Source organism: Lissotriton vulgaris, chromosome 4_1, assembly GCF_964263255.1.
Source record: "Lissotriton vulgaris chromosome 4_1, aLisVul1.2, whole genome shotgun sequence".
Classification (NCBI taxonomy): Eukaryota; Metazoa; Chordata; class Amphibia; order Caudata; family Salamandridae; genus Lissotriton; species Lissotriton vulgaris.
In genome coordinates, this window is record NC_141691.1 from 1,287,582,067 (window position 1) to 1,287,601,542 (window position 19,476).

The window sequence follows — 19,476 nt, forward strand, 5'->3', positions numbered from 1 at the left end:
GCATGCCGCATTCGATGCAGCAATGTTCTAGAATAATGGGTCGTATGTAGGATCTTCAGTTGGACTAACCAAAAATTAGATCTTACTGCAACTTCTCTGGGATGCTCTTAGGCCAATATCCTTCAATTGATAATATTGATGTTCTCTCGTCCTCCAGGGGACACTTATGATAAAAAAAAAATGCTGATTGTGTTCTTGGGACAGAGACAAAGTTTCATATCTTTTTGCTATGATAATCTTAGTTTATTTTTGTATCAATGTAAATGCTTTTCTTTATTATTGTGACTTATCTTGTAATTCGATATTTATTTACTTTTTTGCAGATGTATAGAGTGTGAACTCGACCCGAAGGTATTGGAGCGCTTTACATGAGTACCGGTTACGTTACACAAGGACACATTCATTTTTTTGGTAGGCACGGGGAGATTACGTGATTTGCCCAGAATCACAGGATGTGGACACGACCCTGAGGCTCGAACCTTGGTTTCCCAGCTCTAAAGTCGGCAGTCTAGCCGTCAGACCACATCCTCTCCTTAAACTTAGCATGGGCCTCTAATGTACATATTTCTTTATCTTCATTGGGCTTGTTTTGTTAAGTACAACACCTCACAAGTTATGCATGAATGCTACTCAAGCCAAGCTACTAGAGGGGTGCTGAAGCTATCCTTACTGAAATCTCTTTGCTGTTGTTCGTTTTTAAGTTTCGCCTAAGTGAAAGCTGCGCACTGCGCAGCTTTTCGCGCAGGCGAAAACCTAATGAGAATACTATGTGGCTTTGGAATCCACCCTCTGTTCCATTGGCTAGCTCCATAAATGGAGGCTAGCCATTGGAACAGAGATCTGTCCGTCATGTCCGGACCAGATTCGTGGGCGTTCCCGCGATTTCTTCCCTCTCCACCCTTTTCTGATCGTCATCGCGGCGGTGGGTGTGTGCTATTTTATTTTTTTCGTGTCGGCCTGTTTTGTTCTTTTTAAAAGTGTCTGTTGCTGGAGTTGGCTGCAAGATTTAAGTTCCCACGAAGCGATCAGGTAAGGAAGGTTTGCCCGTGCCGTGTGAGCTGCTATGTGTTATTTTTTCCGCTTTACACGCATCAGCACGACTGCACGTTGTCACATATGATGACCTGGTGCAATACTGACTCAGTGACTCGGAGTTGGCGCTTTGGGTCTCCTGACTCCTAGTGTGCTTCTGTTGATTCAGGAGTTTGTGTGAATGTGAGCCGGAGTTCCGGAGGAAAGCAATTGCTGGCTGCATTCATTAAGCATAATAACGATACATACAGGTTCTCATGGACTCGGGGTTATCATGGCTGCCACGGCCCCGCAGCATCGCGAGGGCACGGCCCTTAGGTCAGGCCTGTTGTCGGTGGTGGGCGGGACTCAGGAGCAGTACTGGGCGGGAGTCAGGAATTGATTGGGTCAGTTTTGGTTGTTCGCGATGCGCGCTGTTTTTTTTCCGCTTGCCAAGCTCCAGCACACCCGCAACCCACGACTTAGAGGCGAGCCACTCCGACCACATTGATGGCAGACAGCACCACCAGGCGGCCTATCAGTTAATAAAGTGCCCCCCCGACCACGACGAGTGAAACTGTAAGTACTGTAGCATTTAGTCAGACATCGTGCCACATGCGACATGCCCAGTCAGTGGTGTCGGGCGCCGTGGTAGCTCCGGCTCCATTTGATGATGCAGTCTTTGTTCCTGGCCTGCTGCTTGGCCTAGTAGCAGTCGACGACTCTGTACACACATTATTATAACAATAGGGCTGGGTCGGCCGGCCGGGGTTAAAGTTAAAGGCCCTGCCCGGCCCCTGACTTTGTACTTCGTAGTGATAGAAATTAATCCTACATAGTTCCGGCGGCAGGTCCACAAGACACGATGACGCACTGTGCCTTCCCTGGCCTAGTAGCAGCCGGGGTTAAGAAGTTAAAGGCCTGCCCCTGCCCTTGAAGAATCCTCCATTCCTTCCCAAACAGACCACACACACCTAATAAATGAGCCCATCCTAGGAATATACACTAGTAAAGGAGATCTTCCAGCGTGCCATGGTTTTTGTGCTTTTAATGTAAAGTTGTAATTGTGCCTTGTATGGAGATTAAGAAGACGATGTGCAAAAATAACTAACAGAAGTAGGTCCCTCAACCACCTGCAATGTCCGCCATTAATTTAATTTGAAGCCAGTTATATTGCGTGACGAGTAGTGGCATCCAGCCCTGGTCGGGAGGGGGGGAAAGAGGGGCTGTGGGGGTGGGGGAGAATGCTGGAGGGCTAATGAATAACGCTTCTGCATGCCACCTGAGCTTAATAGCAGCACTCATTGTAAAACACTATTTATAATCTGCAGGCTGCAAGTTTAAAATCTGGCAAACGCATTGCTTCTTTATACTTGGCAATACGTATCATTATCAAAAGTGTATTGACAAGGCTGCTCGATTTCTGTTCGATGTTGTGCGCTGCTTTTCCAATTGACAATGTTTTCACATGAATGTTGAATTTCAAGCAGTGGAGGCCTTTCTCATTTAGGCAACATTCTGCATTGGACGAGTTGTCAAGGGTCGGGTCTTTATGGCTGCTTTTGGCTGTCATTCCATGTACATAAAGAAAGCCCACCCCTAAATTGTGCATCTCTTTGCTACTCCTGTGGGGTTCCATGTGTGCATCCTCAGCATGCTCTGTAGGGTGCCACAGGTTTACCTCGCCAGCTCTGCCTGGAATGATCATCAGTAGTACTAGCAGGCATAAATACCTGAGTGACTTTACAGGCATTGTATAAACCGGCATTGCCATGTTCGTGCACCCAAGGATAGAAACAGCAGTGCAGAACACTTCACGTTAGCAACACATATTCTTTGGTGCAAGGTGAAGATACTTAGTTACAATGGAGTGGACAATGAGACAATGGGTCCTAACTCAAGAAGAAGAATTATCCTCCTACCCTCAGTTTTAGTAACCAATTGGCATAACTGAAGTTCAGTGCTTCGTCAACTCCCTGGGCCCCATTGTGACCCTACCTGCAGTGCTTATGATAGCTACGCCCCTAAGCATGTGATGTCCACACTCACTTCGATTGATGTTTTTCACCTGCTCCTTTCCAAATCTACCTCCCCATTTTCTCCTCACTCTCTATCCTGCACTCCTTAGCTTTTCTTTTCACACTCTCTCGCTTCTGCCCTCCTTCCTGCTCTCTTCTTCTTTCCTGTCCTCCCTATCCCTTTTGCCTTCTCTCTCTATTCCCTCTGCCCGCCTTCTTGCTCTCTCTCTTCTACCATCCCTCTCTTTTCTGCCTTCTTACTCCCTCCTGCCCTCCCTTTCCACCTCTCTCTTCTGCTCTCTTTCACCTTCTTGTCCTCAATCTCTCTCTTGTTCTCTCTCCTTCCTGTCCTCTCCTCCTCTAGCCCTCCTTCTCCTTCCTGCCATCCCTCTCCTACCTGCCGCCCTCTCCTTTCTGCCCTCTCTCACACACTCCTGCCTTCCCTCCTGCCCTCCCACTCCTTTCCTGCCCTCCCTCTCTCTCCTGCCCTCTCTTCCTTTTGACCTCTCTTCCTTCTTCCTTCTTCCTACTTCCTCCTGCTCTCCTTAACATCTAGATCTATCACTTCTTCTCTTGCACTCAGTCTCCATCTCTCTCCCTCTTGCCCTCTCTCTTTATCTTACACTCTCTCCTTCTTGCCCTCTCTCTCCTGTCTTCTCTCACACTTCTGGCTTCACTAACATGCTAACATGCTTTATGAAATAATGTGTATTCTAATTCACTGTGCATCTGCAACTAATTGCATTATAAATGCAATCCATATTTCTGTGTAAAGTAAAACACATCAACGTTTTACACATAATTCAAAGAAGTTAGAAAAGACCATTTGTCAAAAGCAATACCAAAAGCCCAAACTTTAACAAAGGCGAAACCATTGCATTGTAAATGCTTGTTCTGTTTAGGCAGAGTTCAAATCATTCACAGTTCACATCAACACTGAGACATTTCTCCGCAATGCCAAACGGGCAGGTTTCCCTTTACAGACGGTCCTCTTTTAAGGTCTGGCCTTAGCCAATGTCTTTTGATTTTACTAAAATTATATGTATAGAATACTTACTGGGGGGTTTCAACAAGCTCTCTTCTTCCATAGGTCTATTATTGTGTCATTCACATTTTCTCCCTCCTACTACAGCACGGGGCAATATGTTAGCTCACATTAGCCAGAGACTAACTTCACTGTGAGTGACAGCACTCCGTCCTTCCACGAGCAGCGCATCCACACACAAAGTGGCTCCCTTCAATTCCAGGAACTACAATGCCAATGTGCGCTTTAAGAGACCCAACCATAGCTATTGTTAACTGACTAGGACCCGCAAGTTTCCCCAAAAATAATGTTTTGCAAAAACCAAGAAAATATATCAAAAGCTTCCACGAAGCCAAAAGGCTGACAAACAACGCCAGTCCTGTTGGCTTTGCCAATGCTTGATTGTTGGGGTGGTGGCATTTGAGCACCAACGCAAGCAGCAGCTGCTCGTGCATTAGCTTCATTCCACACCAGAATTCCACTTTCATAAATCAAAACGGGGTTGCCCAGGCATTTAGTGAAAAATAACAATAAATCCGAGCGGCTGGAGCAAAAAAAAGCACGAATCCCATTTCAATCTGTTCTTCATTTAGCAGAATGGGATTTTCCTTTCTGCGCCTTGCCAGGGTCTGCTCCTTTCCAAATTTCCACAGCGGGGGAAGCCTAGCACTACTTGAAGTAATGACTTATACATGCAGAGGCAGACAGACAAGGAAAGAGAGAGAGGGAGTGAGAGAGAGAAAGAGAGAGAGAAAGTGAAATGTGGCAGAGGAAGGGAGTCACGGTAAGGAAAACCCGGGAAAGAGAGAGAAAAATAAATGGAGGGCTGAGTACACGATAAATTAAGTCATTGGCCTGATAGGAGAGAAAATAAATAAATGAAAATAGAGGAGAGGAGTAGTTTGAGCGGTTTTGAATAGTTAACAAATGAGTAATGGGATGAAAGGCGGGAGAAATAATGAGTTATGGAGAAGGAGGGCAAGATAATGATTCCAAATTCAAAGTATGGAGAACATGGGGCGTGCAGGTAACAGCTGGCAGGGACGAGAGGAGAGTGAGAGGTGTCTCTTTCTTCTCAAATAACTTTTCGAGCTGTGGAAAGAAGCATCACCGAATTTGGGCGAGCCCTCTTTCTCGACATTCCAGCCCGGCAGACCCCCGTGAGAGCTGCTTCTCCTGAGTTTCCTTCAAAGGCACTTTGCCGCCGTCTGCCTAGGTTTAACGGTACACGTCGCAGCCCAACTTTAATAACTCTGGCTAGTCCCCAAAAAAGTATGGCTGGTGCGCTGAGGAGGAGCTCGGAAGGTGCCTTGGCCCGTGCGCCGGCTGGCAGGAGTGGTCTGCGGTGGTGCGTCTCTCTCCTCCCGCCTCAGCCGGCTCCTGAGGAGGCTCGCGGCTCCCGTGACGTCCTCGGGCAGAGGGAGGGTGCGGGAAGGAGCCGGGGGAGGGAAGGAAGGGGCAGGGGAGGAGGAGGCGGGGAGGTGTTTTCCAGCTTTAAAAAGGGCAGCAGGCACAGACAGCCCGGCTCTGCGTCAGAGGGAGAATTGGAGACTCTATAGATATATATATTTTTTTTAAGTTACTGGAAAAAAAAACACAAGCAACAAACTAGCAGTGTGAGGGGTAGAGCAGAGGTTTGAGGCTGCACAGAGAGCCGGGACGCACTTCAAGTGTCAGGGGAGAGAGGCTCGACCTGACAACTGCCAGAGAGGACGCACTGCCTTCCAGACGTATCATTTCGCTCACTCCTGGCAGCGCTGGCAGTGGAGCAAAGACACTCCCTCAACTCTACCCCCAGAAGGAAACCAGAGGGCACAAGCTGCCCACACTGCCGCTGAAGGAGAGCTCGCCGCCCAGGGAGGAAGGACGCACGCTGCCAGCTGACAGACAAGTCACCTTGCACTCGCTGCCGCCCTGCTCGTGGCAAGTGAGTCACCCGCTCTCCAGGCTGCCCGGGCGCTGCCCCAGCCGGGTCTCTTCGGTGCAGTGACTTCCAGTCAGTCAGAGTAAACTTCTGAGAGGCGCGCAGTCCACTGTCCGAATCTCTGCCGGGAGGAGGCTGGGACTGGCTCGGGCTGTGGATGCCCCTCGCCCCCGCCGTCCGCCCGCTGGAGCCCGCAGGAGCCCTGGAGCTGCACGCCGCCCTCTACTCGCGCCTTGGCAGCATGAAGTCTGCGGAGGAAGGTACAGTGCGCCCCGCGCCCGCACGGCGTGCCAGCTGCGGACGCTGCCCTGTCCCTTGATGCAGACCCCCGTCCCTCCTCCTTAGCTTGAAGCCCCGTGTCTTGGCAGGCGCCTCGCTCCCCTCCCCCACGGGCTTCCCTCTGCTCACTGCCTCTGTCTGGAGCCTCACCAACAGGTGTCTCCTCTCACTGCCCGGCGCATCTGGAGAGGAGATCACACGAGGGGCGCTGCTCCCGGTGACCGTGTGCATGAGTTGGCGCATCTGGGCGTATATGTGTCTGCACGTGTATTCTAGTGTATATATGTGCTTGCATGCATATATGCTTATTTGCTTGCCTGCTGTGGTTATTTGTGTTGTATTTGTGCCTCTGTGTTTGTGCAACACGTGTTTTCATAGTTCGTATGTTTATGCGCACTTGTGTGGCTGTGTTTTTATTTATGTATTTGCGGGCATCTATGTGTGGTTTATCTGTAACTTTATTGTTTGGATGTAGTTGTTTGTGTTTTATGTCTCTGTGTTTGCAAATTTTTATGCTGGATTATATGTTTATGTGCTTTGTGTATATTTCTGCCTTTTTTGGATACTTGCGTGAGTAGGTACATATTCTGTGTGGTTGTTGGTATTTTGTGCCTCTGTGCTTGCGTATTAAGTGCAATGCTAGTTTATATGTTAAGTGCATGTGTATAGTTTTGTCCATATTTCTCTATCCGCGTGTATTTGCAGGCATGGGTGCCCTTTGCGGCGCCTGCTGTGTTAACATATGGTTCTGTGTGTTTGTTTGCGCATTGTTATGCTAGTTTGTGTGTGTGTGAACATGTGTGTGCTTGCATGGATTTGTGTGTGCATGTATTTGCGTGCATGCTCATGCATGTTTTTATTTGAATGCCTGTTATGTTTGTATGCTGTTGTACGTGTTTGCGCATCGTGTTTGCGAGTCAAGTGTGTGTGCGGTGTGCTGTGTGCGTATGTCATATTTGTGTGGAGCCCAAAGTAAATCGCATTCAACATTTCAAATTGTCGAGCGTTCATTGGTTTCAAGAGATCATCAAATTGCATTGAAGTATAGATGCAATAATAAGGGTCGGGCCCGCTATTGAGGGTCCCTTTAGAGCTGATAAAAGTGCATGCTCATCTGTGTCGCACGCAGCGCCTCCCCACCTTTCTGTTGATATAAAGTTTTCACCGGGGCACACGTTGCGCGGCGTGCGCGCACGTGCCGTGCCATTCATGCGCCGCATGACGCAACACGCTCGGCCGTGGGAAGGGGCTTTGACGGTTGCTCGCCTGCAGACTTGCTCAAGCACTCCCGCATTTGTAGCGGCGCCCGCCTCTGTGGGCCCCAGCCCAGGGCCCACAGTGTCAGACGCGAGCGAAGCCCTGTTTCAGGTGGAGTGGGGAGCCCTGTGGCTCAGTGGTCTGCACTGATTGGGTCTGGCAGTTCCTTTGTGGAACTTCCAGCTGATCACCTGCAAATGGTTTCTGCAGCATCCACTTGGCATTAAATAGGCTACTGGAAATATGAAGAAATGGTACGAAAAGAGTCCAGTTAAATATTGTTATATTTTGGTGTCGGTTATTTGTTGTCACATCTTGTGTGTTGGATAGGTTTATATCTTGTATTTGCTATTAAAATCTTCATTGGTTTCTTTAACGTTGGAACCTATATGCCTCACGTAGGTTCAGATAACAACCCTACGAAAAGTCCTATGCCTGAAGCCCCCATGTCTCTAACCAAGTGAAGCTACTCGCCCCTAGATAAGTGGCATGTCCATAGGGGTAAATTGTTCCCCCACGCCCCCTGGCGGGTGCCAGCCACCCGTACCAGATGGATAATAGCGAAGCATTACTTGCACTCTCCTGAAATAATGTAGAAGGGATGCAATACTGGACCTATTCCCATAGGTATGCAGGAGTACGTACAACACACCGGTGTAGTGCTCTGTTACAAACTCGTGTGCATTTCTGAATTGACCCCAAACCATCTGAACAGGCAATAACAAGGGAATAATCAGGGGATATTAAGGCACAATTAATCCAAATGGAAAGGGCGATGTGCCCTGTGCACCATGTACCCTTTAGTCTGATTCACAAATCCACGCAAGAGTACGTACAAGGATACAACAGGAGCATATTTTTACTCACTCCAGAATGCCCGTGTGAATTGACCCCAGTGTGCCTAAACTGCACGGTGTTGATTTAGGAGGCCTAGTCCCGGCTTCACCCTTGGTCACATTTTGTGATCCAGAGCATATCAAGTTGTCGCAACCTCCTTTTGTTCCCCGAGCTGACAAAATTCCAATGCTTAGAAGCAGAATAGACGCTAGAGTTAAGCGCTACGTCACATCTCCAGTGATTGTTACATTTTGAGGGCGGTTTAACACAACAAAAATATTGGAGGACCTGTACAAAAAAAGTGAAGGTCACCTAGGAAAACGATAGCAGGTTCCTGTGGAACGGGAGCTCTTGCACGTGTCCTGACGTCACTAGCTGACTTATCCAAGTCCCTGAACACTTAAAAAAAAGAAACTGTGCAACTTTTTTGGTGTACATTGAATGCAAGTATGGTTATACTGGTGTAGACGAGGGAATCCTTGTTCACTATTTACTCATGACGTGGACTGCTGCAGACCGTTTTTGTGTGCGTTTTTTTTCATGGCTCTTTTAAAAGAAAAAGGGAAATGATCCTCAATGGGCAAGTCGAGAGATGGAGAAATTCGTATTGCCTCGCAGGGAGACACGACACGACCCTATTACTGGAGCCCGCGCACTTACATCTGCAGCGGGCGCCTTATCCTGGCCCCTTCCTCCCCCGCCCTGCCCTGTCAGCTTTGTTTATTCACATCTAAAGTACTGCGGGAGGTTGTAAGGATGGGTCAAACGGTGTGCGCACTATCGCTTTTTTGTTTATTTTGTTAGCAGGAATCTCTGACGAGACCTCTGCACAACCCTTGAAGTTAGAAGCTCTCGGCTAGGACGGAATGCGCCCTCCCTCTCCAGGAATGGTACCCCCGGGTCAACAGAAGACGCTGCCCCTCCCTCCATCCAGAGCGCATCATCACACTGTGAATTGACAGGAATACATAAACAGCAGGAATTCAGCGTACAATGGCTGTGACACACGGACAATAGTGTACTATAGCGCGCTCTTCATCCCTATGGCTCGAGAGACACTCGATGCTTAATTTGTGAGAAAAAAAACCTTAAAAAACACATAAGTGCCAGGGCTGTCGTCAGGAGTCCAGTGCAGCTTGCACCACACATTGCCCCTGCCGGCGCTGCTAATGACAGTACCAACACAACTACTAACCTTGACGCTCCCACAAGTGTCACAATTCGGACTATTTCAGGCCCCCAAAGCTATAAGAACGGCTTGGGCGGCAGGTAATGCTAATTTTTTTAAAGTTTATTGAATGAATAATTACCTGTTGTTGTTCTTGTTGTTGTGATCATATCCAAATTAGCCAGACAGCGCCACCTTGTGGCAGCTGTCACAAATTCCGGGGTTGAGAATTAAGCTCGACCCAAATTATGCTCTGGAGACAGGCCAGCTAAACATGGCCCTTTGGTACAATAATAACTGTTGACATTATTACCCAGATCAGTAGAACTCTAACGGAACAATTAAAGGTGGAAAATATCCTCTGAACTTGCAGGTTATACATATAGAAGTCCACAGTAGGCGCTTGAACCTACTCGGCTACCATCACACGCTGTAACGAGGGGCATATTCCTGCAGAGTCATAGAAGGCTAATTGGGGTGGCAGAAGCTTTTCCTTAGCTGGCATGCCCTGAATCTCTATGCCCCTCTCACTGAGATCTCAAATGAATAGGTTCCTCTGAGGACATGGCTTTTTGTCTCCAGCATTAAGTAGGTCTCCTTTTGGTTAGGCCAGTTTCTCGCAAGGTTTGGCTCTGCCTCTTACCCCCCCCCCCCCAGCTCTTGGTACATCCCTTTCTGTCAGTGTTTGAGTCTAGACCCTGCACAGCATTTTACATTTTTTAATCTTTTAAAAATATAATTTAAATAAATGGAAGTTTAATAAAATGTAATTTTTAATTTTTATGTCATCTTGCTGGCACAACTCATCAAATAGTTTGATTTTTCAGTCGTGTCTTGTGCTTATCACACCCAAATTGTGGTGTCAGTAGCTAGGAACACTGAAGACATTGCCACCAGATTCCATAATTGCATACAATTTGGGTAAAACCGAAGTCCAGCTGTTTGGTAACAGCACCTCATTCTGGTCTCCTACTTGGTTGCCTCAATAGCTGGGCCGTTTATCAACTCTACTTTCAAAACTCAAAAACTTAGGGTTCATGTTTGACAGCAACCGGTCATTCAAAAGCCAGATCAATTCCATCACATCCTCCTCCTTTTACACTCTGAAACTCTTGAGGAAAGCCTTTCCATTTATCCCACGGGAGATGCAGAAAACCGTGGTCTCTGCCCTCTTATTGGCCAAACTCGACCACTGCAATGCCTTATTCATCGACTGACAGAAAAAAACGTTAAAATAAGCTGCAGGTCACGCAGAACGGGGCAGCCCGCTTATTGCTAGGCACCCCAAATAACAATCTGTCTCCCACACTCTAACAAAACTACACTGCCTTCCCATGAAGAAACGCATTGACTTGAAAGCACTTTGTATAGGCTTTACATGTGCTTCTAAACTTTGGAACGCTCTTCCTCCTGATCTGAAAAAAATGACAGGATTGCTTCCCTTCAGGAAAGGTCTGAAAACATGGCTTTTTAGTTGTTAGATTCTTCATCACGTCAATCCCTAACTGCACTGCCGTTCTTTCTTCAGTTTGATCAGCGCCTAAACATTTCCAGGCATCAGTGCACTTCATAAATTCTCATTTAATTTCATTTTAGTGGTTATCAGTTTGTGATTTGTGTCAGCCAAAATCTAAATCTTGGACCCACACTCGGTTGATTGTGTTAGAAGGAGAAATATCAAAGTGTAACACTGCAAGAAAGTTACCAAACATGATAACACCAACAATAACAGGGAATATATATTTCATGAAGAGATGCCATAATTTCAAGTTTAGCAATGGCTTAAAACCTGCTTTTTGAGTCTGAAAAACTAAAACACAAAAGAAAAACACCCAGACTATTAAATCTTGTTCTTCGGCTTACTCAGGAATTCCTTGAGCATGTAGGAGTAATTCAGGAGTAAGCATGGGCGGAAAATCCGTTTCGCTCGCGGATTTTGCGGATTTTCGGTAAATTCGCAATCCGCGAGATTCGCGAATCTCCCGCAAAATCCGCAAATCCGCGAGCAGCGGATTTTGCTCGCACTGCTCGCACTGTTCGCGTGAGTTCGCGGCTTCCCAGTACAACTTCGCGCCCCGCGAATAAGTGCAAAATTGCAGAAATACGATCTTAGCAAAACTGAAACTACTTACCAGGTTCAAAAGTTCAGGCTCATCATTAGTAGCCATTTCCTGTAGTGCTTCCTGAGGGGCCCCTCCAGAGTTCAGTTGCCAGTTGCAACTATTATGTGACCCTGCTCTGAACCTCAGAATAGTTACACATATGCCACAAAGGTCCTGAATTACAGCTAAGGGAGACAAGCAGGAGCCAGGCTGGAAGTTCAAATCCATTAATCAGCCCCTAATTCATTATTGTCAGTTGGGGCAGGGCAGGTGTTGTAACTAATTTTGCAACAATGAAAGCACTTAGCAAGTGCAAAAGATCACTAATCAGGAAGCACTAAGGAAGCAGGTGCCAGCTAAAAAAATATTCTGTGACACATTAATCAGCCCCAAATTAATTCAGGTCACTTGAGGCAGGGAAGGTGTGCTTGCGTTGCCACAATAATGTACACTGACTGGACAACCAGAGGGTGCTGTGATGAAACAGAGGGTGCATGGGTGGGCCAGAGGGTGGCATGAGTAGTCAGAGAGTGGCAGTGGTGACAGAGAGTGGCAGTGATGAAGAAGAGTGTCCCAAACAGGCTGGACACGTAGAAACAACAAGTTCGCGAAACTTGCGACCCGACAGGTAAGTTCGCAATTTGCGAAAGTGTACAAAACCCTCGCGAACTGGCAGAAACCCGCGCAAACACAAAAAAAAAAAATCCGCAAATTCGCGAGAATTCGCGGATTTTGCGGATTGCGAGTTCGCAAATCCGCAAAATTCGCGAACACGAGATTCACAAAATTCGCCCATGCTTATTCAGGAGTACTCTTAGCTTACACTTGGAATTCAGGAGTATGTCAGGTGGTATACAAGAGTAAATCACTATTACACATGGACAATGAGATTTATATATTATCTAATAAAGCACTGCATTCACCTGTATGTTTCGTGGTGAGGTGTCATGTCATAATGTTTGACTTCACTCAGGTAGGTCACGTGGCTGACAATCAATTAATCAGTAGATCTGTAAAGCTCTACTTGTCACCTGTGAGGATATCCAGATGCTGGCAGGGTCCAGTTGCTAAGCAAAATAGCTAGGGTTTCAGGGACTTTCAGATCTCTGGAAGAGATGGGGAGGTCCGTAGATGGAAGGGTAGCTCTTTCCATGTCTTTGTTGTTAGGTAGGAGAAGTAGCGACTTCCATAGCTGCTACTTCGGATGCAGGGTTGAGGGTTAGGGAAAGGGGCACATAGTGGAGGTGTCTGGTGGGCTAATGGAAGTTCAGGCAGTGGTTCAAGTAGGTGGGTCCTCAGTTGTGTAGCGCCTTATATGTATGTGTCAGGTGCTTGAACTAGCATCTTTCTTGTACATGGAGCCAGTGGAGTTCCCTGAGGTAGGGATTTGTGTGGGTTTGTCTAGGATGATCCAGGACAAGTCTAATGTGGCTGTGGTGTTCTGTATGGTCTGTAGTTGTCATAAGAGGTGAAATGCAATCCCTGCGTAGAGAGCGTTGCCATAGTCCAGTTGGCTGGAGATGCGGATCTGGATGATGGTATGTCTTGAGCTTTGGGGTAGCCATTTAAATAGGTTACGAAGCATGTGGATGATGAAGAAACAGGAGAAGGAGATGCAGTTCACCTGAGTGGTCATGGTTAGTTTGTTCTGAATGATGCATAGGTTACTAGAGTGCAGTGGCTGCTGGTACCCCAAATATTTGGTGGAGCAACCAAACATGCTAAGGCGGATGCAGTACTGGACATTGATGAAATGCGGGCACCTTTCATTGCGAGTATCCTGCACGCTGTCATGAATCAGCGTCTTTGAACATTAGCAGCAGAACAACCAGTCTGGGATAAAGGATGTACGTGGCCTCAGTAACAAAGTACTCAGAAAGCTTGAGAGTTTGTATATTAATTGGTGATACTCTATTAGAGGGACATTGATTCAGGGAGAACACTGTTTTGTGGCTGTCAGAAATTCATGAACTTAGTATGACTTATGCACATATTTTGATGCATCTATGGCAACCGGCGTGTGACACCAAAGTAGTTCAGCTGTACGCTATTTAATAGAATCTAAAATACACTACAAGTGCACAAAGCAACAACAGAAATAATTGAGGAAAAAATGAGCTACGACTGCATAACTCTATCCGTACATCTTTATACCACCACTAAGTCTACTTCTCGGTGTGGCATCAATTTTGGTTGATATGGGTACATAATGCTGAGTCACAGAGAAATGAATAAATGCGCCGGAATCATACAACACAATCCAAAAGGAAGCTGGGTTTCTAACCCTAGTCTTGAAGATTCATAGTCAATAACTTAATCACAAGCCCACATATGTCTATCAGGCCCAAAACACAACTTTCCATACATTCACAACCCCCAGCTATCATGAACAGTAGTCAACTCAAATAATTAAAAAATAAATGTGTACTTACCCACTCCACTGACTCTCCTCCTCCGGTCATCCGCTTCAGTCCCTCTGCTTCTGCAGCAATTGAATCCTCTACACCAATCCAGACGCTGCTCTCACGCTGCTGATAATGTTCAGCAGAGTGAGAGCAGCACCAGGATTGGCTGGAGCGGGCTGCCTTGATGCTCCTGCAGGTACTGGAGGCCTATGCCTATAGTGTGCATGTCAGGTTGACCGCCGCAAGACAGCCGGCCAAAAAGATGTGCATACTGCAAACTGGTGAAGAGAGCATCTCTCCCCTGCTGCCAGTCAGCAGCAGTGGCCCCACCCTAAATATGGCTAGGGCTAGAGAAAGGAAAATATACTGGTAATAAATTCAATGTATTAACTTTTTATTTTTCACCTTTGTGGCGCTGACAGCAGCGGCGTGATGCTTCTCTGCCCCAAATGGAGGGGCAGTCACTGCTAGAGGGGCCACTGGGGGTAGGAGTAGGTCAGAGTTCTGACGACCACCAGGATGAGCCCTCTGTGGGCTTTTGTTTCTGAAAATCACTACTTTTGTCCATGTTGAGCTTCAGGCAGTTGTTCTTCATCCAGTTGGTGACGTCTGTCATGCTGTTGTGGAAGTTAGTGTTGGTGTTGGTGGTGTCTTCTGAGAGTTAGAGGATGAGTTGTCTGTCGTCTGCATAGGATATGATGTTGAGCCTGTCGGTTTTCACAATGCTGTAGAGAAAAGGCAGAATCCCTTGGACTCGGTGCAACAAAGTTAAGATATTCAATCAATCAGCATTTTCCATACCACATAGTATCTATTCACTCATCCATCATATACACATTCAACAGGATTCTACCATGTAATTCCCACAAAGAGTCGTTAACCCTCGAGATACCAAAAATATATAAATCGATTTATTGAGGAAAATGTTTCCTTTTTAGATAAAAATAATGTTTAAAAAGAGGGGGGTAACACAGACCCTATATTTTATAAACACAATACATAATTTATAATGTTATAGAATTAACAATAATCACAAAAATCAATAAACACTCACATATTAGAATACAATTTATTAAAAAACACAATAAAACAAACTTCAAGAGAGTACATAGCATAGACAGATTCAATTTGTCATTAGTTTGCTACACATCTGTTTTCCAAAAATCATTTAGGCATGGATCCTGGTATCAGCTACTCAATGGCCCACACCTTTTTACAGATTGTGTATTGTGATGAGCGTCGATGCGTTTCGATGGTGGTTATTGTTAGACCATCTTTCTCAAGACCAAGCAGTATTTACTCTCTTTGTTCTAAAATAAGTTTATCCTTATTTGAATAAAATCACTTTTATCACCACCCCCAATGGGCCGTGGTAGCCGTCTCAGTACTAGTAAGAAGGTATAGAGTACTCTAGTATCTTTTCTATATGGTATATTACAAGATACTACAAATGGATCTGAATAAAAAACAGTTTTTTTGACACAGACTGTATTCATACCATGTAGTTGTTGACAAATAATTCTAAAACCTTCTCAAGGAGTCTCAGATACACCCTTTCTGTGATCTCCGCCTCAAAATGCTTTATTTATTTATAGGTCAGGCCCGGGGAACATACTTCCTTCCTGCGGAGTGGGTTGCTGATATTAATGGGCGACTTGTTCCAATTTTGTTGTCCTCAATGGGTCCCTTTTAAACATTGGGATCTTGGAAAGAGCGTCCAGCGTTCTGTGCACTCTACGTCCTCGAGCAGTTGATGGGTCCAGAGGTGCCATAGGAGTCCTGAAGAGGGTGGGGCTGAGAGAGGATCATTAGGGTTCTCCACAGATGATTTCCTTGGATTCAGAGGATAAAGGGGGGAAGGTAGACTTTTTGAGTTCTTCCGGTGAGGAAAGAGCGATCCATCTGAGAGCGGCTCTTTGGATGCCTATGTTGTGCAGCCTTGTGATGAGTGTGTGGTGGGAGACCGTATCGAAGGCTGCAGAGAGGTCTAGGAGTATCAGAGCTGGAGTATCTCCTCATTCGAGCAGGGCTCGAATGTCGTAGGTAGCTGTGATGATGGCTGTCTCGGTGCTGTGGTTGTTGCAGAATCCAGATTGGGAGGATTCGAGTAGGAGGTTCCATTCCAGATGTGCGGAGGGCTGTTGTTGATGACTTTTTCTAATACTTTTGCTGGGAACAGGAGCAGGGAGATCGATGGGTAGTTGCTGAGTTCGCTGGGATCTGCCAATGGTTTCCTAGTAGGGCGTTGGCTTCTGCTTGTTTCCAGTCCTAGGGGGAGGTGGCCGTGACAAATGAGGTGTTGAACAAGGTGGTGAGAATGTAGCTGATTCGGGCATCGCCTAGGTTGAAGATGTGGTGAGAGCATGGGTCGGTTAGGGGCCCTGAGTGGACTGAGGTCATGATGGATGTGGTGTCCTGTGGAGCGAGCTAGTTCCATTCGGTTAGTCGGATGTCTGTGGTGGTAGCATGGTCATTGCGTTGCTTGAAGAAGTCTGACAAACATTACAACTGGAGCAGGAAGCAATAAGTAGAACGTACAAGACACCTGCTTATGGAGAATAGCACTACTATATTGCATGTAATATTGTAAACATCTTTGTGAATCTGGTCCAAATTTTAATATAATAGTTCCCTTATATTTTATATATTTGCCTGACAAGACCAGGCATCCATATAGGTGTAAAACAAAGTTTTTTCCTACAGAATTCTTCGTTGGTATTTACATTGTGATGCTTTCTTTGTTGCTTCTCTCTGCTTGACTGTAAATGTAGTGCTAAGTCAAACCCAAAGAATATGTGTAATCAGAAAAGCTTTAACATGGGACACTCCAACTTCATGTATTTACGTTCCTTCTTCCTCAGAATCCTTCCTATCCTTCAGTATTGTTGTGGGAATATTATGTAAATGAAGTTTTTTTGCACTTGTTACCAAATTCCAACTATTCAGTTGAGTGCAAATTGAGGCTATGCTTATCAGAGCTCACCCCACAGCGTGTTGATGATGGGCCAGTTCAGCCTTCCCTATATACCCCTTATATGAGAGAAAGTACCTTCTGCTGTACATTATAACATCACTGAGATTTTTTTTGACCATATAGTACAATAACGTTGAATGGGGTGCTTTTTTCCTTATTAAACAAGGTACTTTATTCCTTATAATATATAGAAATATGCACATATATGTTAGTTTTCCTATAATTGCCTAAAGTGTGTGAAAATAAACATGATGCCGCATCATTGCGTGCATGTTTTTTTCTGCCTTTTATCCATACTTTTAGTACTCCACTTTCAACTGAATCATTTTCTTCATTATTTTATGCTATGTTTAATCCAATATCCACAAGGCCGTATGTTGCCAACATACGGCCTTGTGGATATTGGATTAAACATAGCATAAAATAATGAAGAAAATGATTCAGTTGAAAGTGGAGTACTAAAAGTATGGATAAAAGGCAGAAAAAAACATGCACGCAATGATGAGGCATGAAGCTGTGCGACTGGCTATGGGGCTCTGGAGTCCCATCTCTAAATGAATTCTTGACTTTGGCTGTGGGGCATGCCTACAACCAATCCTGCACGCAAATGAACTAAGGAAGAAAAAAATGGTGGAAATAAAAAAGTGGTCGAAGTAAAGGGTGTGCAAACCTTCATTTAAATACAAAATAAACATGATGCCATAAATATATCCTTTCTGCTGATCATTGTTCACCTACGAAAAAAGAGCAGAAGGAAAAGCTAGGGTTTGCTATAACTGTTTAAACTGCAGCTTTAATTATATATTCAAAGAATTATATTCCGTATCCTGCCTATCCCCTTGGCTGCTGGCTTTTGCAGCAGGCATTTTGATGTCAGTGATGTCAGAACTCAACTGAAATAAATTATACCAGTTGAGAAGCTATGTGATTTCTTTATTACAGGTGATTAGAGACGTCACAAGATGCTTGTAATAAGGTAATTAGAGAGGCACGTTTATGCACACATTGCAGGCTCCAATGTATTATACTTGTGAGCTGCTAAATTCTGCAGCTTCTACCCAGCTGAATAAATATAGCTGACAGACTTTGACTTCTTCCATATCATGTTCGAAAATACTATGCAATATTTTCTGAATGCAGTGTGTTTTTTAAAGAATTTTAATGGCATTTTTAAATAGTTTTGCATATGTGGGCAACAAAACGTGTAATGGGCTTCCAAGTACTTTCAAATCTAAGACAATATAGTAGATTATTACAGGTGATTAGAGACGTCACAAGATGCTTGTAATAAGGTAATTAGAGAGGCACGTTTATGCACACATTGCAGGCTCCAATGTATTATACTTGTGAGCTGCTAAATTCTGCAGCTTCTACCCAGCTGAATAAATATAGCTGACAGACTTTGACTTCTTCCATATCATGTTCGAAAATACTATGCAATATTTTCTGAATGCAGTGTGTTTTTTAAAGAATTTTAATGGCATTTTTAAATAGTTTTGCATATGTGGGCAACAAAACGTGTAATGGGCTTCCAAGTACTTTCAAATCTAAGACAATATAGTAGAGTAGGGGAGTTGGGGCAAATCCTGTGACCCAAGCCATTTAGTTTATTTAGTGTATACATGTGTGTTTGTGTGTGTGTATTCACTGAAAAAAAACAATTATAGTTAGGCTCAGATTTCATTTTGACAAAATTCACAGAAATTCAGCAGTTCTAGTTACCTGAACTAACTATAACTTGTGCCACCACAACGCACTGCTTATGACCTCACATATTACATCAGGTCAGTGACATCTTTCATGACATCACTGATGACATCATCCACAGAACCACTCTCACACCCACTTACACCCCTGTAAAACCTCTCATACACCCACTCACCTACCTACACAACCACTCACATACCTATTCACAGACCCATAGAAGTACTAAACCATTCACTCATCCATAGAGCTATTCACACACCCACTCACTAAAACACAACAACTAACACAACCACTCACTCACCCATAGAACCACTCATGCACCCACTCACTCATCAATACAACCACCCACTCATCCAATCATACAAACACTTATACGCCCACTCATACACCCTTAGGGCCATTCACAACCCGCTCAATTACCCATACAGAAACTCACACAGCCACTCACTCACCAATACAGGTATTCACACACCCATCCACAAAGCCACTAACACTGTCGCACACTCACCAATACAGCTACTTACACACCCACTCACTTACCAATAAAGTCACTGACACAGCCACTCACTCATTCATACAACCATGGACACAGCCAGCCACTCACTCACCATACAACCATGGACATGCCCACTGACACACCCATAGAACCACTTGCATACCCATTCACACATAGATACTACCACTCACACACCCAGTCACTCACCCTTACAGCCACTTACACATTCACTCTTCAATACAGCCACTCACACTCACTCACTTACCTATACACA

The 19,476-nt window shown here is 45.3% G+C and overlaps 1 protein-coding gene across 4 annotated transcripts in view; it reads left to right on the forward strand.

Annotated features, from left to right (window-relative positions):
* The first annotated feature begins 5,528 nt into the window (after positions 1 to 5,528).
* NFATC1 (nuclear factor of activated T cells 1) overlaps positions 5,529 to 19,476 on the forward strand; it is a 428,485-nt gene continuing 414,537 nt past the window's right edge. For 2 of the 4 annotated variants that reach the window (XM_086965519.1, XM_086965520.1), the window contains exon 1: positions 5,566 to 6,237. In XM_086965519.1, coding sequence (XP_086821645.1) covers positions 6,135 to 6,237 — 103 coding nt within the window. In that variant the 5' untranslated portion in view covers positions 5,566 to 6,134. Of the gene's footprint in view, positions 6,238 to 19,476 lie in introns of all 4 variants that reach the window. The other 2 variants (XM_086965521.1, XM_086965517.1) reach the window with 2 other exon arrangements.